Genomic DNA, 20634 nt, shown 5'->3' on the forward strand with positions numbered 1-20634 from the left:
TCACTGAATGGTTAATCCAGAGAGACAGGTAATGTTCTGGGGTCCCGGGTTCAAATCCCGCCACGGCAGCTGGTGGAATTTGAATTCAATAAAAACCTGGAATTAAGAGTCCAATGACAACCATGAATTCATTGTCGATTGTCAGAAAAACCCATCTGGTTCACTATTGTCCTTTTGAGAAGGAACCTGCCATCCTTACTTGGTCTGGACTACATGTGACTCCAGACCCACTGCAATGTGGTTGACTCTTAACTGCCCTCTGGGCAACTAAGGACAGGCAATTAATGCTGGGCCTGGCCAGCGATGCCTTTGTCCTGTGAACGAAATAAAAAAAGGACAGAAGACACTGGATTCAAATCCCATTCTGGAGAATGAGGCACCAAATTCCATGCTGCTTCTCTGTGAGCAGTACTAAGGGCTCACTGTGCTGGTAGAAATCACATCCTCTGGATGATATGTTCAACTGAGGTCCCACTTACCCTCTCACATGGACACAAAAGATCCCATGGCTACTATTTTGGGGAAGAACAATGAAGTTAACCCTCGAGTCCTGGGCAATCTCTTGATCAACATAATAGGAAGCAAATTATTTCTTTTCTGAAGGGTCCCCACTCGAAAGGTCAGCTTTCCTGCTCCTCTGATGCTGCCTGGCCCGCTGTGTTCCTCCAGTTTCACACTGTGTTATCTCTGACTCCAGCATCAGCAGTTCTTACTATCTCAGATTATTTTTTTCCATTCGTTTGTGGGACGAGGGCAGAACTTTTCATTAACAGGATGAGGGCGTCGCTGGCCAGGCCAGCATTTATTGCCCATCCCTAACTGCCCAGAGGGCAGTTAAGAATCAACCACATTGCTGTGGGTCTGGAGTCACATGTAGGCCAGACCAGGTAAGGATGGCAGTTTCCTTCCCTAAAGGGCACTAATGAACCAGATAGCTTTTTCTGACAATCCACTATGGATTCCTAGTCATCACTGAACTCTCAATGCCACATGTCTTTACTGAATTCAAATTCTACCATCTGCTGCGGGGGGATTTGAACCCTGGTCACCAGAACATTACCTGGGTCTCTGGTTTAATAGTCTAGCGATAACATCATCAGGCCATTGCCTCTCTTGGTCAGAATTACGAAGCTGCTTTTTGGAGTTTGCTGATGTAAACTGCCTGCCAAACTTCCACAAAAAGGAGACTAAACATTAAAAGAACTGCATTGGCTGTGCAGCTTTCAGGTTGTCCTGGGGAAGGCCAAGTCTCTCAAAATTCAGTTCCAAACCAGATGCTGGAAATACTCAGTAGGTCAGGTAACAACTGCTGATGGAGAAACTGTGGCAAGATACCAGCATTTTCTGTCCTTTTTTCAGATATCCAGCGTCTGTCACTCTGTCCTGTGTAACATCTTTTTGTTAATAAATCATACTTTGATTGATTGTGAGGCACTTTGTGATCACTCTTGTTCTTTGTCATTTGAAAATCTGTGGTTCGAACCTGTTCGTAAATATTCATATGTCCCACAGCCTATGCTAAATACACTAATTCCTCTTTTCTGTACAAGAACAGTAAGATACAGACAGGGCATTATTTTCCATTTGTTAACAACTTGTTTTGATGTGCTTTGAAACATCAACATGATTCATATCAATCTGAAAGCCTCAATGAAACATACCGATTTTTACAGAATCATAGATTCCATACAGTGTGGAAACAGGCCATTAGGCCCATTAAGCCCACACTGACCCTCTGAAGACCATCCCTCCCAGAACCAACCCCCTACCCTGTCCCTGTAACCTTGCATTTTCCATGGTTAACCCACCTACCCTACACATCCCTGAACACTATGGGCAATTTACCTTGGCCAATCCACCTAGCCTGCACATCTTTGGACTGTGGGAGGAAACCCACGCAGACACAGGGAGAATGTGCAAACTCCACACAGACAGTCACCCGAGGGTGGTGTCGAACCTGGGTCCCTGGTGCTGTGAGGCAGCAGTGCTAACCACTGAGCCACCCTAAACAATTTTATTAGCAAGTATTGAGTTTCCTCTGGTTCTGATCTTTTTAAATGTATTCATGAGATGTGGGCATCACTGGCTGAGCCAGCATTTATTCCCCATCCCTAGGTGCCCTTGAGAAGGTGGTGGTGAGCTGTGTTTTTGAACCGCTGCAGTCCATGTGCTTTAGGCTGACCCACAATGCCCTTAGGGAGGGTGTTCCGGAATTTTGATCCAGCGACAGTGAAGGAATGGCGGTATATTTCCAAGTCAGGAAGGTGAGTGGCTTGGAGGGGAACCTGGAGGTAGTGAATGCAAGGACAGGGTTGCTGCTCAGAGACTACCTGTCCCTTTGACCCGTGCCCTTGTCATTCGAAGTGATACTGGTGGAGGTTTAGGAAGGCGCTGTTAGGGGAGGAGCCAAATGCATGAAAATAGAATTCATCTAAATGCAAGCATTATGTTGCATTTAGTTGCGTGGATGGCCAAGCAGCTTCAGCGTGTTGTTATTTGTAAGAAAGACCAAGTCGCCATAGTCTTACAGACCATCTCATTAGGGAGAGACGATGGGTGGTGGTTTAACCTGAGGGTCACCACGCCTCAGGCGACGGGAGAGGTTGAGAGGAGAGTTCTTCATGGTAACCTTTTGGGCCAAAATACTGGAATTCCCTCCCTAAGGGCATTGTGGGTCAACTCACAGCAACTGAACTGCAGCGGTTCAAGAAAGCAGCTCACCAGCACCTTCTCAAGGGGCAACTAGGGACGGGCAATAAACGCTGGCCCAGGCAGCGATGCCTACATCCCACACAATGAATTAAAAAGAAAACCTGAGCTGGTGCGAGAATTGAACCCACTCCGTAGGAATCATGCTGCATTGTAAACAGACTGTCCAGCCAACTGAGCTAACCCATGCCCTATTCTCATGCTAATCGAACTGTAATGGAAATGGAAACTTTGCACAACTGTGGCGCTGTTAAGACAATTCGAGACAACTGGGTTAACCAGCAATCCTGGTGCAAACGCCATCAGGACCTCCACACAAAACAGTGGCTCTCGGTTTCCTTGAGGCAAGTGGATGTTGCTGAATCCTGCAAGGTCAGCCTGTTGATAAGTTTAGCATAATCTTCCTGTGCACTATCCACCAGGCCTGGATGCTAAATAATTGGTCAGAGAACTGCTGCCTTCAGTTACAAGCAGCTGACTTTTATTCCACACGAGTTATGAATTTTTGCTGGCAGTGGAAAATCCTGCAGGGAATTGCAGAGAGAACTCCACAAGTTCCCTGGCCTGACTGTTAATCCAAATAATGCGCCTCACAGGGCAGCTTGAGAATTTAAATTCACTTTAAAAAGAAGTAGACAGGAAATGAAATGGTCTTATTGATGAAATTGGATTGATGTAAATAGGACTTGGAAGCAGGAGCAGGCCATTCAGCCCTTCCAGCTAGATCGCCTCTTATTTTCCCGGACTCCTGAAGAGTAGAAGTTTAGTCTGTCTAACTATCCTTCACAGGCTGAGGCTATCATTCCTAGGAATGTTACAGATTGTGCTCGAAGAGTTTATTTGTCTCACACAGCACGACAGCAAGTTTTCAACGAGCTGTGTCTCAGTTAGGGGCACTCTCATCTCTGCCTCGGGAGATTCACTTCAGGGCTTCAGCACACGGTTTGATGTTTCGGTGCAGTACTGAGGGAGTGCAGCACTGTCCAAGGTGCGTGATTGGGATGAGACGCGAAATTGAGGCCCCTGTTTTATGCTGTTTGGATATTAAAGATCCCTTGGGAATATTTTGAAGGACAGCACCATCCTGGTCAGTCTTTATCCCTCAATCAACATCCCAAAGGGGATTATTTGGTCATTTTCACATTGTATTTATGAGAGCTTGCAGTGCGCAATTTGACTGTTGCACTTTCTCCGTCACTACAGTGATTACACTGTAAAGGACATCACTGGCTATAAACACACTGAGAAATCTGATAGAGTGAAAAACTTTATATGAATGTTAATCTTTTTTCATAAGAGTGGGTTCTTTTTCTCTTTGACATAGGAAGAGCAAAGGTGGCACAGCCGAAATGTCACTGGACTGGTCGTCTAGGAGGCCAGGTTAACACTTCGGGACTAGGATTTCAATCCCATAATGGGATCTAAAGCTAGTCTCAATACTAGTGACAGTGAAATTATCATCAATTGTTGCAAAAACCCATCTGGTTCACTAATATTCATCAGCAAAGGAAATTTACTGTTGTTACTCATTCTGTCCTACATGTGACTCCAGACCCACAGCCATGTGATTGACTCTTAAATGTCCTCTGAAATGTTTGAGTTCAAGGGATGGGTTACAAATGCTGGTCTTTCCACTGACACCCACATCCCATGAAAGAAGAAAGGAAAAAGAATAGGTTAGGACCAGTGATCTGAGGATGGTTAAGAACCACTGGCATAGTGATTGGTCTGGGTCTGGAAGCATCACATTTGTAAACCGATACTGACAAGAAATTGGATTGTCAGCCTCAAGAGAATAATTAATATTTTGGTCACATCTCTAGAGAAAGTTCAACCATTTGGGGAGAAAGAACAATTCCCACCTGCTGTGTTGTGCCTCGGAGCAGTTATAGAGATTGGATGGGCAGAAGATGCAGAGCTCAGCAACATCTATGGAGCTAAGGAAAGTGCTATTATTCTCTCTCCAAACATGGTCACAGCGTCATACAGGATGGAAACAGGCCCTTCAGTCCAACCAGTCCAAGCCAACCATAAACGAGATAACAAGGTGTAGAGCTGGATGAACACAGCAGGCCAGGCAGCATCAGAGGAGCAGGAAAGCTGATGTTTCGGGTCTGGACCCTTCTTCAAAAGGGTCTGGGATGTCTGTTATGATCGCATTTTTCTGAAGAAGGATCCAGACCCGAAACGTCAGCTTTTCTGCTCCTCTGATGCTGCCTGGCCTGCCGTATTCATCCAGCTCTACACCTTGTTATCTCAGACTCCAGCATTGGCAGTTCCTACTATCTCTGAGTGAGTGATAATCCCAAACTAAACTAGTTCCACCTGACTGCACATGGCCCATGTCCTTCCAAACCTTTCCTATTCATGGACTTATCCAAACGTTGTAACTGTACCTGCATCCACCACTTTGTCTGGAAATTCATTCCACACACAAGCCACTCTCTGTGTAAAAAATGTACCCAGTGAGTTGAAGTTGACTGTCACTATGAGACAAGGACACAGTGAACCTCCAAGAAAGGCAAGAACAGTGAAGAGTGACAAGAAGTCCAGGAAAGAAAGATCCTCCGTCTACATCTACAAAGTGATGAAGCAGGTTCACCAGGACACCAGCGTCTTCCCCACGGCCACCAACCCCCCGTTTGTCAGTGGTGTTTTTGAGCTCGTCGCGGGGTTGGCTTTCCGCCTGACCCATGACAACAAGCGCAGCACCGTCAGCTCCCAGGAGATCCAGACCGGTGTGTGCCTACTGCTGCCTGGGGAGCTGGCCAAACATGCCCTGTTGGAGGGCACAAAGTCTGTGACCAAGCACACCAGCTCCAAGTGAGGCACCACATTGTACTGAATGGAAAACACTATACCGGCGAGATCCCTGCACTTCTTGACCATCCACGAGTTCGCTTGAATTGGGACAGTACCTTCAGCTGCCTGGCTCCTGAGCTCTGAATCTCCTCCCCAAGCTTCTCCACTACTAAATTTCTCTCTTTTTCAAAACACGCAAAAAAATTCTCTCTCTCTCTTTGTTCAAACTTTTGTTCATCTGACCGTTGATTCGCCATGTGGCTGACTGTCTCATTTCTCTTTATAATAGCCTTATGGAGCACCTCGAGAGATTTTGATACAGTACTGGCACTACATAAGCGGAAGTTGATGTTGCAATTTATAAAGAACTAAGTTTGGGTAGGGATGCTCTGACAATGCTTTGGCATGTCACTAACATACTCAAAAGTCCCAATGCCTACTTTACAGGGTAGGTGCAGGAAGGATGTTCCCAATGGCCGGGAGGGTCACATTCCAAGGATACAGGGCAAGGCCATTTAGGACTGAGATAAGGAGAAATTTCTCCAGCCAGAAAGAGGTTAACCTAGGGAATCCACTACTACAAAAAGTGTCTGAGGCCAAAACAAAGAATGTTTTTGAGAAGAAGTTAGATATACTTCTTAGGGCCAAAAGGATCAAAGGGTGTGTGGAGAAAGTGGGAACAGGGGACTGTGTTGGAAGATAGGCCATGACCATATTGAGTGGTGGTGCAGGCTCAAAGGGCCGAATGGCCTACTCCTGCTCCTATTTTCTATGTTTACGACTGTGAAAGGTAGGACCCCACAAGTTTAGCAGTGGGTGTAACAAAAGGGCAGAACACCAGTCAGATTCTATCCCACTGTTTCCGTGCCCTGACACAGCAAATCGAAACAGATTTGCCTTTTGTTTCAAACATGCATTGATTTCGGGCCCAGACTAAATTCTGCTTTGCAGACATGTATCCACCTTTGACAGCTCACACTTGCGCCTGAGGAACAGGAAAAGGACCCACCTAATTAACAATGCCCATTGGTACCGAGCAGACAGACCACTGCAATTTGTGTTAATCATTGGCTTTCTCTCTGACTTTGTTCTTAGAAATTTCCAGAGATCAAACAAAAGGCAGAGAAAGCACATTGATGTCTCTTCTGTCTATGGGAACATTTCTCAGGATCTCTTAGTCTTCAGCAAACAACAGGCTCTACATTGACCAGTTTCACAACTCCAATTCCTCTCTCTGCTGTGGGACCTCAGTGTAGATAACATTGAACATAAGAGAAGAAAGATGGAGAGGAATGTAGTCAATATCTATCGAAGTAATTTAATAATAAACACATAACAACAGAAACAAAGAAATTGTACCTTTGGAATAAACATAGGTGACAGCAAATGACAAAACACACATTGATGCAGTGACTACAAGATTTACACTAGTACTTAAACAATTCAATCAATAAGTCAATATTCCACTGAGTTAACTCGAACAGAACAACCATCTCGTAACACAATGGATCATGTATTAAAAAAAGTCATAAAATGGAAACTGAATCCATACAGGAACTAGATAGGATTATAAAAATTATTAACAGCACCCAGCAAAAAGAACTGTATATAGTGGATTATGATCTGTCAAATTTATTGTTGTGATCCTAGAATGAGATCACCAAAACATCTTTATGGTTTGGTTAGGGACCAGTCACTTTATATTTTTTATATTGGACAAAATGTCAGATTCATGGGCATTAGTAAGAGAATAAACCCACAAGTTGTGAACCACCAACAATAAACTTGACTTTATAATGTTAGAATAGAGATACAACGTACAAGTGGAAGTGTGGAAGTTATTTCGAACTCTCTGAATTAACATGTGGTGATAGATTGTGCTCAAATAACCCATAAATAGAGAATATGATCAAGACAGATCCCACACATTTCTCAAATACTCCTCACAGACCCTCCTAATGTTAATCACATGGTGAGTCAGCAAATCTCATTGATGTTCACAAGGACTATAATTCTTCACTTATCCCAAACTAGCCTTAAAATGCCCCCTCAAGAGTTATTTCATTATGGACTGCCTCAGCGACCACTCCTGGTCAGTCACCCACCTGTCCTGGTTTCGTGATCCCCAGATTCTCCAAAAGGAGCATTCCAGTACACAATCACAGGCATTGCTCCAGCTCTTCAATGACAGCTTGCTTCACCAAGCTAAAACTTCCCTGGGATTTTCCTCTTATCTTGCTCATTCACATGAAGCAGAAACTGCATGGAGCTTTTTACCCTTTGCTCTTAGCTATACTGATCTATTAGTGCCTCTTGGCTTCTCAAGGGGTAGGACCCCACAAGTTTAGCAGTGGGTGTAACAAAAGGGCAGAACACCAGTCAGATTCTATCCCACTGTTTCTGTGCCCTGACACAGCAAATCGAAACAGATGTCTTGGTTTTCTTCTGAGCCCTATCTGTAATATCTCCTTGAACTTGGCTTAACTTCTAAGAGCACCAAGATATCCAACCGATCTCAGGACTTATCTCACTAGTCCCGACAAAGAACTTGTGCAACTAAAAATCAGCACTCCAAACATGGAGTCTATGCTTGGGCTTTCAACGCAACGCCTCTTCATTGACCCCTGAACTATCGTGAGTGACCAATTAGAAAGCTTGCAGTAGGCTCCTCCCCTATTGCTGGGCAGAATTGAATATTGACACTGAGCAGCCCTTGGAATTGAGAGTGCCATAAATGCCACATTTCACAGAAGTTGTTCAGTAGGAAGAAAATGGATATAATCAGAGAATTTCATCAGAACTCCCGATCAGAATGGAGATGATTTCCTAAGTCAATCAGGAGCCTGCCTTTCTGACAAGTGAACAGGATGGATATGTCACACACATGATTTAATTCCATGTTTTTCTTCAGTTAAAAACAATCACTGTTTTTATTGGAATGACTTGCAGTAGCTCTGGTTCACGTTTCTGTTTGCCATTGTTTAGAAACATAGACATGGAAACATAATTCACGAGATCCTTTTCAAATAGACTCTGTGGACTGTTGGTTGGATAAACAGAATCTCTTGCTGAGGGTCATGAATGCCTCCGATATAGAGGTATCACTAGACAGTTGGAACATAACTAGCTCATATTTATTTTAAGCAATGGAATTTGCTGAGAGATTTAGAAGGGGGAACATGATCCCAAGAGTGGGAAGATACTTGGACAATCTTGCTGCAGATTCTCCTGCATCTGCTCTTCAAAAAAAAACAAACATTTCCTGATGCATTTTATACAATTGATTCCTTGAAGGATCAAGTCATTCATTGATACGAGGCAGCAGAGGCCAATCTTAGTGACCCAATATCATTTTCAATAAGAATCTGCATTTATACAGCACCGTGCATGTTAAACATCACAAGGATGATTATCAAACCAAATTGACACGAGGTCACATGCACCAAAAGATGGGTCAAAGACAGATCCACAGCTCAGGGCTCACACAGCTGCAATAGTGCAGCGATTAAAATCAGGGCAGGACAAGATACCCAAATTGGAGGGACATTGAGACCTCAGGGGGATTGGAGGGTTGTGGGCGGGCACGGAGGGGTTACATGGTTATTGAAATGGTGAGGCCACAGAGGGTCTTGGAAACAAAGAACAGTGAGAATGACAAACAACAGAAGGCTAATTAACCCGAAGAACCTGTGCTTCCACACACTTGGCTCGGTCACCGCCATTGACAAACATGGGAATTAGTGGAATATAGATTTAATCTGAACCACATAAGCTGTGTAATTGACTCTCAATCACTTGTTAGCATTGTTATCATTTCCTGGTACAACACTGTCACAAGTCCAAGCATCACAGGAGCCATCACCCCTCACAGAATCATCCTGATTTGTGCCTGTCCTTATAAATTGCAAATAAATAATTAACTAGAAGCAGACTTTCATATTATAAATAGCATTCAATCTCACTTACAATCAGATATTTATTCTTTTTATTAATAAGTTAATCAACACCTATACTCTTCCACCTTCTTACAAATCTGCAGAAAAATAATTACTTCTCATTTCATGTCTTGTTCAAGGCTTGTTAATGCTATGCACATTTCATCTGGATTCTGTATTCATTACTAGATAATAATATTGCTTGCACTGAATTCTTAATTTCTTTTTTCAGATACTCGGGTCATGATTCATCTTAATCTTCTCTCCAATGCTACACACTCCTTTTTTGGGAGTGTCTCTGCATATCTGGAAGACCCAAATTCCAGAATCATCCATCATGGTCTTCTCTCAACCTGTTTCAATCAGCAACCACTTTGAGTCATTGACCCAACTTGCCTGGGATCCTTCAGCTGCACTTTCCAAACCCATGACCTCTACCAGCCAGAGAAGCCAGGGCAATGACCTCACGTGAGCACTACTATCTGCTAGTTACCCTCTGAGCCATGCACCACCCTGATCTTGTATTATATTTCTGTTCTTTTGCCTTCATGAGGTCTGATGCCTGGAATTCCCCTCGCTAACACACAGACGGTAATGGTTCAAGAAGACTGCTCATTACCACCTTCTTAAAGTGCTCACATCTCGCTCATAAATTTTAAAAAGGCTATGGTGGAATTGGAATTAAGTGCAATGTATTTTCTACGAACACTTAATAATCACTTTGCACCTTCTGTAGTGAGTATAAAGCCCAAATTTCTTCTTCTAAGAAGTCTTATGTTCCCACTTACATTTGTGGCAATATAAAAACGTACATCAAGTCAGCGCGATATTGCTAAGGGTTACATATTACAAATAAATCATCATACCTTCAATCTTATCGTCACTCTTCTCCGACAATTCGTTACTTCTATACTTCATTGTCGAGGGGGAGTTTTCATGCATATCTTCTTCATCTGAAGAGTACAAAAAAGAGAATTGTGCCATCACTAGACTTGGTGACAGGTTTATCTTCCTTAGATGTCCTTCGAACTGCCATGAACACAAGCTTAGTTGGATCAAGCCTATTGATTGTCTACTGGTCTGAATGAAACAATTCCATGTTATTTTCGAAGTGATCATGAAGGTGATTACAGAAACAAAGAGGATATCTTGTAGGTTATTTTGTAACACTGTAGCCTGCACTTTTCTGTTACCTCGATGCACTTGTATAGTACGATCTGCCTGTAAAACACATAAGACAACACTTTTCATTGTACCTCAGTACATGTGACAATAATAAATCAAATCAAATCAAAATTTTGTAAGTCACACTCCCAGTATATAGAAATGCTGTGTGAAAAGTCTGCCTGAAGTTTGAGAACATAAAAAAACCCGTCTTGTTTTCCCAGGAGAAACAAGTGACTTAGATGTCCTGAAAGAGATGCAACACATTATTAGAATGCATGAACAAATTATGATGTATGTTTTCTGACAACAAATCCCAATGCTTGATTTATCACTTCATGGCAACATAAAATTCATGAACCAATGCTTTATTCCATTTGAACTTGCCAAAGCTAAAATTAATACAGGAAAATAAATACAGTTTAATTAAATCCATATCCGGCAAATTACGAATATGAAAAAAAAACTGGAAGCAGAAGTGCCATTAGAAATAGATTTTCAATGATATTTTAAACCATTCTTATAGTGCATTAAGAATATTATCCAATCTAATGCAGTATGATCTGTTTCTTTTCCTTAATTTTTTGTCCATTTAATCATTAATTTAATTCCTTCAATTATTATTATGATGCATCAGATTTGAGCATAAGAATCTATTCTTAATATTGTGGGAGGTGCTGTTTAGTATCACATTAAACTGAAGACACATTTGTGCATTTGAGATGGATGTAAAGTATTCCATGGTACTCATTTGAGGACCTTGAAGTGCGGGGTGGAGTGACGGAGAAGCTTAAGGAAGCAAAAATGAAGCTTAGCACCATGCCAACTGGCTCAGACATCACCAGGACAGTGGTTGAAACTAAGAATGTGAAAGCTGGCAGAACCACAGAACTGCGCAATCTCAGAAGGTTGTTGAACTGCAAATGGTTGTAGAGGTTAGAAGCAATGCTATGGAGGGATTTGGAAACAAGGAGGCGAATTTTAAGATCAAGGCACAGTCGGATCTGAAGTTGATGTTAACCATGAGCATGGGGATGCGTTTTAGGGACTTGGTGCTACAGCATTGGCCAATCTCAAAAATTGTCATTTTTTTGGGTGAACAAGAGAATTTCAGTTTAGTAAAGAGGTGAGGAATGTTATATTCCAGAAATACAGTTGGGAAGTCAACCTTCCATTTATTTATAGAGTTAGATATGACAAGCATGCATCTCCTAACTCAACAATTATTGTTTCTCTCTGGGTCTACTTATAGAGGCACAAGTGAATCCCAAGTTAATGCCCATATCCTCACGTGAATAACTATGAAGTTCTAATTCTTCTCGCCCTGTCAATTCATAAAATACACTATATATATATATCCTACAGACCACCAAGAAACACCTTGCTGGATGATAAGGTTTTGTGAAGAGTTATTCCTGATAAAATGACCACCTATAACATATAAATCAGCGGCTTGACAGATGTGTTGTGCAAGAAATTGTTCGGACTCTAAAATCTGAAATCTGTATTTGGGTGAAGAATGCAACGGAATCACAGAATGACACAGCTCAGTGGCAGGCCATTCAACCCGTTAAGTTTATGTTAGCTCCTTGATAAAACTATCCCCTGGAATCTGTTCTTTCACCAATGTCTTGCAAATCTTTCCCCTCAAATATATATCTCACTCCCTTTCCAAAGTGGCTATTAGAATATAATCCTTACAGTGAGCCATTCGGTCCAACAAGTCCACACCACCCCTCTGAAGAGCATCCCACCCAGACCCATTCCCCTACCCCTGATTTCCCCATGTCTAACCCACCCAACCTAAACATACCTGCACATTATGCGACAATTTCGCATGGCCAATCCACCTACCCTGCACATCTTTGGACTGTGGGGGGTAACTGGAGCACCGGAGGAAACCCACGTAGACACGGGGAGAATGTGCAAACCCCACAGAGACAGTGGCCTGAGGGTGGAATCAAACCTAGGTCCCTGGCGCTGTGAGGCAGCAGTGCTAACCACTGAGCCACTGTGCCGCCCCCCAAATGTGAATGCGACTTCACTGTCCTTTCAGGGAATGGTCTCCAGATCAACTTTCTGCGCAAAGAAACAAGTTTCCTTACAGAACCCGCATTTTTTGTTTTAGCCAAGCAAGTTAAATTTGCATTTTCTGCTTAAAAATAAAACACAGAAACATCATCGTCTTGAGTAGAACTGAAGTCACATAATCCCATTTACAATTGGTCAAATAACACTATGGTTCAATAGCCAGATAAAAGATGAGAGTGCTTTGGCGAAAGGTTATATCCTGAAACAACAAGGTGTAGAGCTGGATGAACACAGCAGGCCAAGCAGCATCACAGGAGCAGGAAGGCTGACGTTTCGGGCCTAGACCCTTCATCAGAAATATCCTGAAACGATGGCTCTGTTTCTTTCTCCAAAGATGCTGCCAAACCTGCTGAGTTTCTCCATCGCTTTTGACTTTTTCACTACCAATTTCTAATGTATTTTGCTTCAAAATTTGGTCAGGATAAGCTAAATCTTCAGATTTGATGTTAAAGCCACATCTTTAAAAGGCATGACAATGCCGCTCATCAATGGAATGGTGGATTTATAATGATGGAGGTACGACCCCATCACTGAGCCCAAGGCCTCGGCCACAGGCTGACTGATATCTCCCACCCCTTTAAAAGCTTGTAGATCAGAGGCTGTTTTTTTTTGATGAATTTCTGTCTACAAGTGTGTGGAAAACTAGAATAGTTTCCTGTAAAAGATAAACAACAGTGCTGCTAGGTTTGAGGCTGTGTTTAAACAAGATGTCACAGATAAACCAGGGTTGCTGAAATGTCAGAGTTTACAGCTGCACAGTCAACATGCTACCCCATGAAAATAAATCTCTTTGGCATGACATGATGTGCCTTAAAGATGGGCCTTCCAAATACCATTGAAGGCTAAAGATATTCACGTAACAGATGCTTCTTCCAAGGGTAGAAGCAGCCCTGGACTTGATCTCACCATCAGTCGATGACAGTGGATGTGACACCTGAGGGAGCCAATAGCATTTCGAACAGTCTTGACTGAAGCAAGTCAACCCGAGTTTGGGGATTTTGAAGAAAATCTTTCTCCAAGGTAATGACCTTTAAAGGGTTGTTTGCTTCCACAGAAACAAATGGTCGAGTATTAATCCATGGGCTTGCAACCAAAAACATTTCTGAGGGAAAGGTTGTCTTGTTTTCCATCAAGGCACAGGCATGCTCTGTGGGCACCTGCTACAAAGGCAGCCTGTTTGTGCTTGTGGCCATCTGATTTCTACATGGAGGATGTTTGACGTCAAAGTAAGGGATGGTACAGGAAATCGTAACTTAGTACTATTTACACTCTTCAGTCAGAGTGGATGCTGGCCATTCATTGACCTGCATCTGCTAATATCAGGTGCAAGGCCGTGCTGAGAAAATTGATGGTGGCAATCTCTGAAATGGAAGTCTGGGCTTACTGACAATGTAGGAACTGGTACTTCATCCCTCAGGGGTCATTTTGTAATTGGCTAATTACCTTGGCACTGCCCTCAAATACATTTGGGCCTGTTGATAACTCATGATGTTTCTGATTGTGGGAGCGAGATTGTAGGACCAGACAACGCACCATTCCATTGCAGATAGATCAGAGCCAGTGCAACGGGGAGGGTAGCTGCTCTGAGTGAGGCGTAATGTACAATCACAAGAATGCAGCTCCATTTAAAACAAAATATCATTAACAGGTTGGGAATTACATAAAACCTAACTACTGTTGGGAGCTGGTTTCTTGAACACAGCTGGCTTGCTTGCTAGTCCATCTCAGAGGGCTGTCAGAAGCTAACCACATTGCTGTGGGTCTGGAGTCACGTATCAGCCAGACCAGAAAAGGGCAGTAGGTTTCGTTCCCAAAAAGACATTTGTGAACCAGATGGAGTTTGGTGACAATTCAATAGAAGGGCATTTTTTTTATTATCTTTTGGGAAGCACGGTGGCACAGTGGTTAGCACTGCTGCCTCACAGCGACAGGGACCCAGGTTCGACACCAGCCTCGGGTGACTGTCTGTGTGGAGTTTGCACATTCTTCCCCGTGTCTGCGTGTGTGTCCTCCCACAGTCCAAAGATGTGCAGGTTAGGTAGATTGGCTGTGCTAAAATGTCCAGGGATGTGCGGGCAAGGTGGGTTAGCCATGGGAAATGCAGGGTTACAGGGACAGGATAGCGGGCTGGGTCTGAGTGGGATGCTCTTCAGACAGTTGATGCAGACCTGATTGGTCAAATGACCTCTTCCAGCACTGTAGGGGTTCTGTGAGTGTCACTGGCTCTGCACAGTATATATTGCGCAGGCCTAGTTGCCCTTGAGAATGTGGTAGTGAGCTGCCTTCTTGAACCGCTGCAGTCCTTGGGGTGTGAGTAGACCCACAATGCTATTAGGGAGGGAATTCCAGGACTTAGACCCAATTACACCGTAGAAACAGCGATATATTTCCAAGTCAGGATGGTGAGTGGCTTGGAGGGGAACTTGCAGGGGGTGGTGTTCTTATGAGGAAAGGCTGAACACACTGTGGCCATATCCATTGGAGTTTAGACGAATGAAAGATGATCATATCAAAATACAGAAGATCTCGAGAGAACTGAAGAAGGTGGATGCTCCTTGAGCCTTTTACAGGAGAAACGAAAACTGGGCAAGATAGTTTAAGAAGAGAAGCTCTTCCTTTAAATATAGAGATGAGAGGGATGATGGAATGTGAAATTCTCTTCCCCAGAAGGTAGTGGAAGCTGAATCTTTGAGTTTATTCAAGCCTGAGTTGAAGAGATCTTTGATAGACAAGGGAGTCGAGGGTTAAAGGAGAGGGTCAGACAGGAAAGTGGAGCTGAGATCAGCCATGCATGTATTGAATGGAATCACGGGTTTGAGGGGCTGAATGGCCTGCTCCTAAGATGTACATGCATGAGAAGAAGGCCATTGTTACTGATATGAACTTTTTTATTCCAGATTTATTTCATTAAAATTCTCCAGCTGGCATGGCCTGGATTTCACCTTGTATCTTACCAGTCCAATAATGTAACCACTATGCCATGGTGCCCTTACTGTGACTGCAGATAGAACAGAAGCACTTCCAAAGGCTGTAAAAGAGTAGATTTAACTTTCTTTTTAGCGTGAGCTGAACAAAACCACAGCAGGTGGTGAGACAATTGGGGAGGCCAGGACATGGAGCTGGTGGGGCAGCCTATGACATGGAGTGAAGCCAATGTGAAAGGAGATGGATGCTACTTGAGGTGACCCTCAAGAGAAGGTGGGTCAACTGCAGCTCAGTTGGGAGCTCTCTCAATCAGAAAGTTTCCAGGATCAAACCCCACTCCAGGCAGTGAATGTAAAGATCAAGGTTGATGCTCCAGTAGGGCACTGCATTGTCGGAGATGCCAACTTTTCTGTTCACGATCCCACAGCACTACTCTCCCCATTGTCTTGGCCAATCCCCCAATCAACAACATGAGAATAATTTGCTCAGTAGAAATTGGCTGCCCTGTTTCCTACATTACAACAGTGGCTATCCTTCAAAGATGTGGAGGTGCCAGGGTTGGACTATGTTTAACAAAGTCAGAAGTCACATGACATCGGGTTATCATCCAACAGGTTTATTTGAAATCACAAGCTTTCGAAGCGTAGCCCCTTCACCTGACAAAGGAGCTATGTGCCGAAAACTTGTATTTCAAATAAACTATAACCAGGTGTCATGTGACTTCATACTTCAAAGCGCACTTCCTTGACTGTGAGGAATTTTGAGACCTTTAGTCATGAATAGTACCTTATAAATCCAAGTCGTTCTTTATTGTAGAAGAACACCAAATCTGTTAGGAAGTTCAACACTACGGCACACAGAGAGCTCTAATCAAAGCAAAGTGGTTGACGTGTTATTAACACGTTCAGACAAACGAGGTTTACAAAGTCGAGGAGTGGGTGGGATTGGCCAGACAAAGGAATGTTTCTCTTCAGGTAAAAAGCCCTCAGGCTTTTCTTAGGAACTAAAAGCACAGTCTCACGACAGAAAGCAAACTGTAATAAATCTTGTGGTTACATGTTATTGTGCTCATATTCCCTTGAGCTCTCAGTGACAGCTTCGCTGAAACCAGTCTCTATGTTCCTGAGTGACACCTTCAAGAGAGGGGCAAATTTGTCTTTTATTGGGTAAGACACTCGAAGAAAGATTTCTTTGAGGTGATTTAAAGTATTTAGCATCAGAGAACTGCTCACCAAAGGCAGGAAGATGTGAAATGTACAGAACCAAATGTTACAACATTCAGAGATAGTAGGAACTGCAGATGCTGGAGAATCCGAGACAACAAGGTGCAGGGCTGGATGAACACAGCAGGCCAAGCAGCATCATAGGAGCAGGAAGGCTGACGTTTCGGGCCTAGACCCTTCATCAGAAAAGGGGGAGGGGAAGGGGGTTCTGAAATAAATAGGGAGAGAGTGGGAGGCGGATAGAAGAGGGATAGAGGAGAGGATAGGTGGAGAGGAAACAAACAGGTCGAAGAGGCGGGGATGGAGCCAGTAAAGGTGAGTGTAGGTAGGGAGTTAGGAAGGGGATAGGTCAGTCCAGGGAGGACGGACAGGTCAAGGGGGCAGGATGAGGTTGGTCGGTAGGAGATGGAGGTGCGGCTTGAGGTGCGGCTTGAGGTGGGAGGAGGGGATAGGTGGGAGGAAGAACAGGTTAGGGAGCCTAACCTGAAGAAGTTACCCTCCTCCCTCCGGACAAACCTCAAGGGATCTCTCTCCCACTGCAACTCTCTCGTAATCTCTTCGGCCCTGAAACTGCTCGACCACGTCCTGAAGCAAACCAGGTACTACAGCCACATCACCTTCCTTAGCACCTGCCTACGGAACCAGATCATCCCCAATGGACTACACACCTTTGTCCCCCTCCACCCACAGATCAACGAATACCGCTCACGCTTGGACATAGAGCAGTTTTTCCGCCGCCTCCGCCTCCCTAACCTGTTCTTAGGACTGACCTATCCCCTTCCTAACTCCCTACCTACACTCACCTTTACTGGCTCCATCCCCGCCTCTTTGACCTGTTTGTTTCCTCTCCACCTATCCTCTCCTCTATCCCTCTTCTATCCGCCTCCCACTCTCTCCCTATTTATTTCAGAACCCCGTTCCCCTCCCCCTTTTCTGATGAAGGGTCTAGGCCCGAAACGTCAGCCTCTCTGCTCCTATGATGCTGCTTGGCCTGCTGTGTTCATCCAGCCCTGCACCTTGTTGTTACAACATTCAAGACAGCTTTGAAAAACAGGAAGAGAGTTTAACAAATGTAAAGTGTCAACAGCATAAATTTCCAAGTGATATTACAATTAAGAGGGACAAGTACAGTGCATCACAAGAGCTACAGACAGGATCAAACCCCGCTCCAGGCGGTGAATGTAAAGATCAAGGTTGATGTTCCAGTAGGGCACTGCATTGTTGGAGATGCCAACTTTTGCATTAAAGACAGCAGCTCTATGCAATGGCCACAGACTGACAGATTGGATTTCTTGCCTGTGTTTCCAAAGGGGTGAAACTGCTCTTTGATGGTGACACAACATGGTTTTACACACGGCCGACTTCCTTGCCCATTAACTCCAACTTGTTGGCAATTCACCGTCTACTACCACTTCCTGGGTGAACCAACACTGGGTGGCACGGTGGCTCAGTGGTTAGCACTGCTGCCTCACAGTGCCAATGACCTATGTGCGAATCCACTCTTGGGGTGACTGTCTGTGTGGAGTCTGCACGTTCTCCCTGTATCTGCGTGGGTTCACTCTGACAATCCAACAACGTGCAGGTTAGAATTAGAATTAGAATCCCTACAGTGTGGAAACAGGCCCTTCGGCCCAACAAGTCCACACTGAACCTCAGAGCATCCCACCCAGATCCATTCCCCTATGACCCACCTAATATACACCCTCTACCTCCCTGAATACTACGGGCAATTTAGCATGGCCAATCCGCCTAACCTGCACGTCTTTGGACTGTGGGAGGAAACCAGAGCACCCGGAGGAAACCCACGCAGACACGGGGAGAATGTGCAAACTCCACACAGACAGTCGCCCGAGGCTGGAATCGAACCCAGGTCCCTGGCGCTGTGAGGCAGCAGTGCTAACCACTGTGCCACCATGTCGCAGTTGGGTGGATTGGCCATGCTAAATTGCCCCATAGTATTCAGGGATGTGTAGGTTAGGTGGGTGAGCCGTGGGAACTGCAGGGATAAGGTAGGTCTGGGTGGAATGCTCTTTGGAGGGTTGGTGTGGACTCGATGGGCCAAATGGCCTGCTTCCACACAGTTGGGATTCGATGATTCTACTCTGAGAAACAGGCATACAAGACTGCGCCATCAGTGTTGGGCTGCATGTAGACCATGAAACATCGTAGGGCCATATTGCAAACCTGGACATCAAAACAACTCCTTTATATTTTCTGAAGAAGGGTCCAGACCCAAAACGTCAGCTTTCCTGCTCCTCTGATGCTGCTTGGCCTGCTGTGTTCATCCAGCTCCACACCTTGTTATCTCATACTCCAGCATCGGCAGTTCCTACTAGCTCCTTTATATTACCAGTGAGCAAAACCCAGGCAGAGTGGAGCTATGGAGAAATATGAAGTTAAATTACTATTCTTCTTCAACTGATTCCAATATTGTTGCTAGAAGTTGATGTACATCCACAGTATATCAGTTTGATGTGGTCATACTCTCAGAATCATACCATACAGATTATGTCCTAGTCACTATCACCACCAGCTCTTGGATATGTCTTGTCCCACTGACAAAGATAGACCCACCAGAGATGGTGGCACAGTGATATAAAGTCAGGAAGGAGTCCCCAGTGTTAACTCTGTGAAATCTCATGGCATCAGGTCAAACATGGGCAAGGAAAGTTCCTGCCGATTCTTTTTTTAAAAAGTCATCCATGGTATGTGGTCATCACTGCCTAGACTCGAAACATCAGCCTTCCTGCTCCTCTGATGCTGCTTGGCCTGCTGTGTTCATCCAGCTCTACACCTTGTTATCTCATTAATGAACCAGGTGGGTTTTTAGGTCAATCGGTAGTGGTTAAAGAGTCACCATGCAACTAGCTTCTTCTTCCTGATTGTTGGCGAATTCAAATATCGCCATCTGCTGTGGTGGGATTCAAACCCACGTCCCCAGAACTATAGCCTGAAATACTGGATTACTAATCTACTCTGCCACCGCCTCTCCTATTGCCACCTACCACCTACCACCCACCATTGGCAGATGAATCGGTACTCCTCCATGTTGAACAACACTTGGAGGAAGCACAGAGGATGGCAGAGGCACAGAATTGGAGTGGGGGATTTCAATGCCCATTACCAACAGTATCTCAGTAGCAGCAGTACTGATTGAGCTGGTTGAGTCCTAAAGGACATAGCTGCTAAACTGTATCTGTAGCAGCTGGAGAGGGAACCAACAAGAGGGAAGAACTTACTTGATCTCATTGTTACAATCTACCTGTGGTAGATGCATCTGTCCATGACATCATCAGTAGACGTGACCACTACACAGTGCAGACAAAATTCCATCTTCCAACTGAGGATACCTTCATTCACATTGTGTGACATGGCCACTGTGCTGAATAGGATAGAATTCAAATGGGCAAGGCACATAGATGGGGTAGACAGGAAGAAACCTTTCCCCTTGGTGGAGGGATCAATGACAGGGGGCATCAATTTAAGGTAAAGGGCAGGAGGTTTAGAGGGGATGTGAGGAAAAATGTTTTCACCCAGAGGGTGCAGGGAATCTGGAACTCATGCTTGGTAAGGGTGGTAAGAGATAGAAACCCATAAAACCTTCCTAAACCCTTGAACAAGTATTTAGATGTGCACTTGCAATGTCAAGTCATCAAAGCTATGGGCCAAATGTTGGGAAATGGGATTAGAATAGTTAGGTGGTTGGTTTTGACTGGAGTGGACGCGATGGGCCGAAGGGCCATTTTCTGTGCTTTAGTTCTCTATGACCCTTTGTCTTGCAATTT

The 20634-nt window shown here is 44.3% G+C and overlaps 2 protein-coding genes across 2 annotated transcripts in view; one reads left to right on the forward strand and one right to left on the reverse strand.

Annotated features, from left to right (window-relative positions):
- The first annotated feature begins 5197 nt into the window (after positions 1-5197).
- LOC125483978 (histone H2B-like) lies at positions 5198-5536 on the forward strand. The gene has a single exon (XM_048600893.1). It carries the CDS (start codon positions 5198-5200, stop codon positions 5534-5536), a length of 339 nt encoding a protein of 112 aa, XP_048456850.1.
- Positions 5537-10292: 4756 nt separating this feature from the next.
- LOC109910669 (ADP-ribose glycohydrolase MACROD2-like) overlaps positions 10293-20634 on the reverse strand; it is a 167665-nt gene continuing 157323 nt past the window's right edge. Inside the window, exon 4 of the mRNA XM_048600894.1 lies at positions 10293-10399. Coding sequence (XP_048456851.1) covers positions 10293-10399 — 107 coding nt within the window. The remainder of the gene's footprint in view (positions 10400-20634) is intronic.

The sequence above is a fragment of the Rhincodon typus genome, chromosome 9 (genome assembly GCF_021869965.1).
Source record: "Rhincodon typus isolate 14 chromosome 9, sRhiTyp1.1, whole genome shotgun sequence".
NCBI lineage: Eukaryota > Metazoa > Chordata > Chondrichthyes > Orectolobiformes > Rhincodontidae > Rhincodon > Rhincodon typus.

Excerpts from the sequence above, each read along its gene's own strand:
- LOC125483978 (XM_048600893.1), top strand. The coding sequence starts at position 5,198 with ATGAGACAAGGACACAGTGAACCTCCAAGAAAGGCAAGAACAGTGAAG.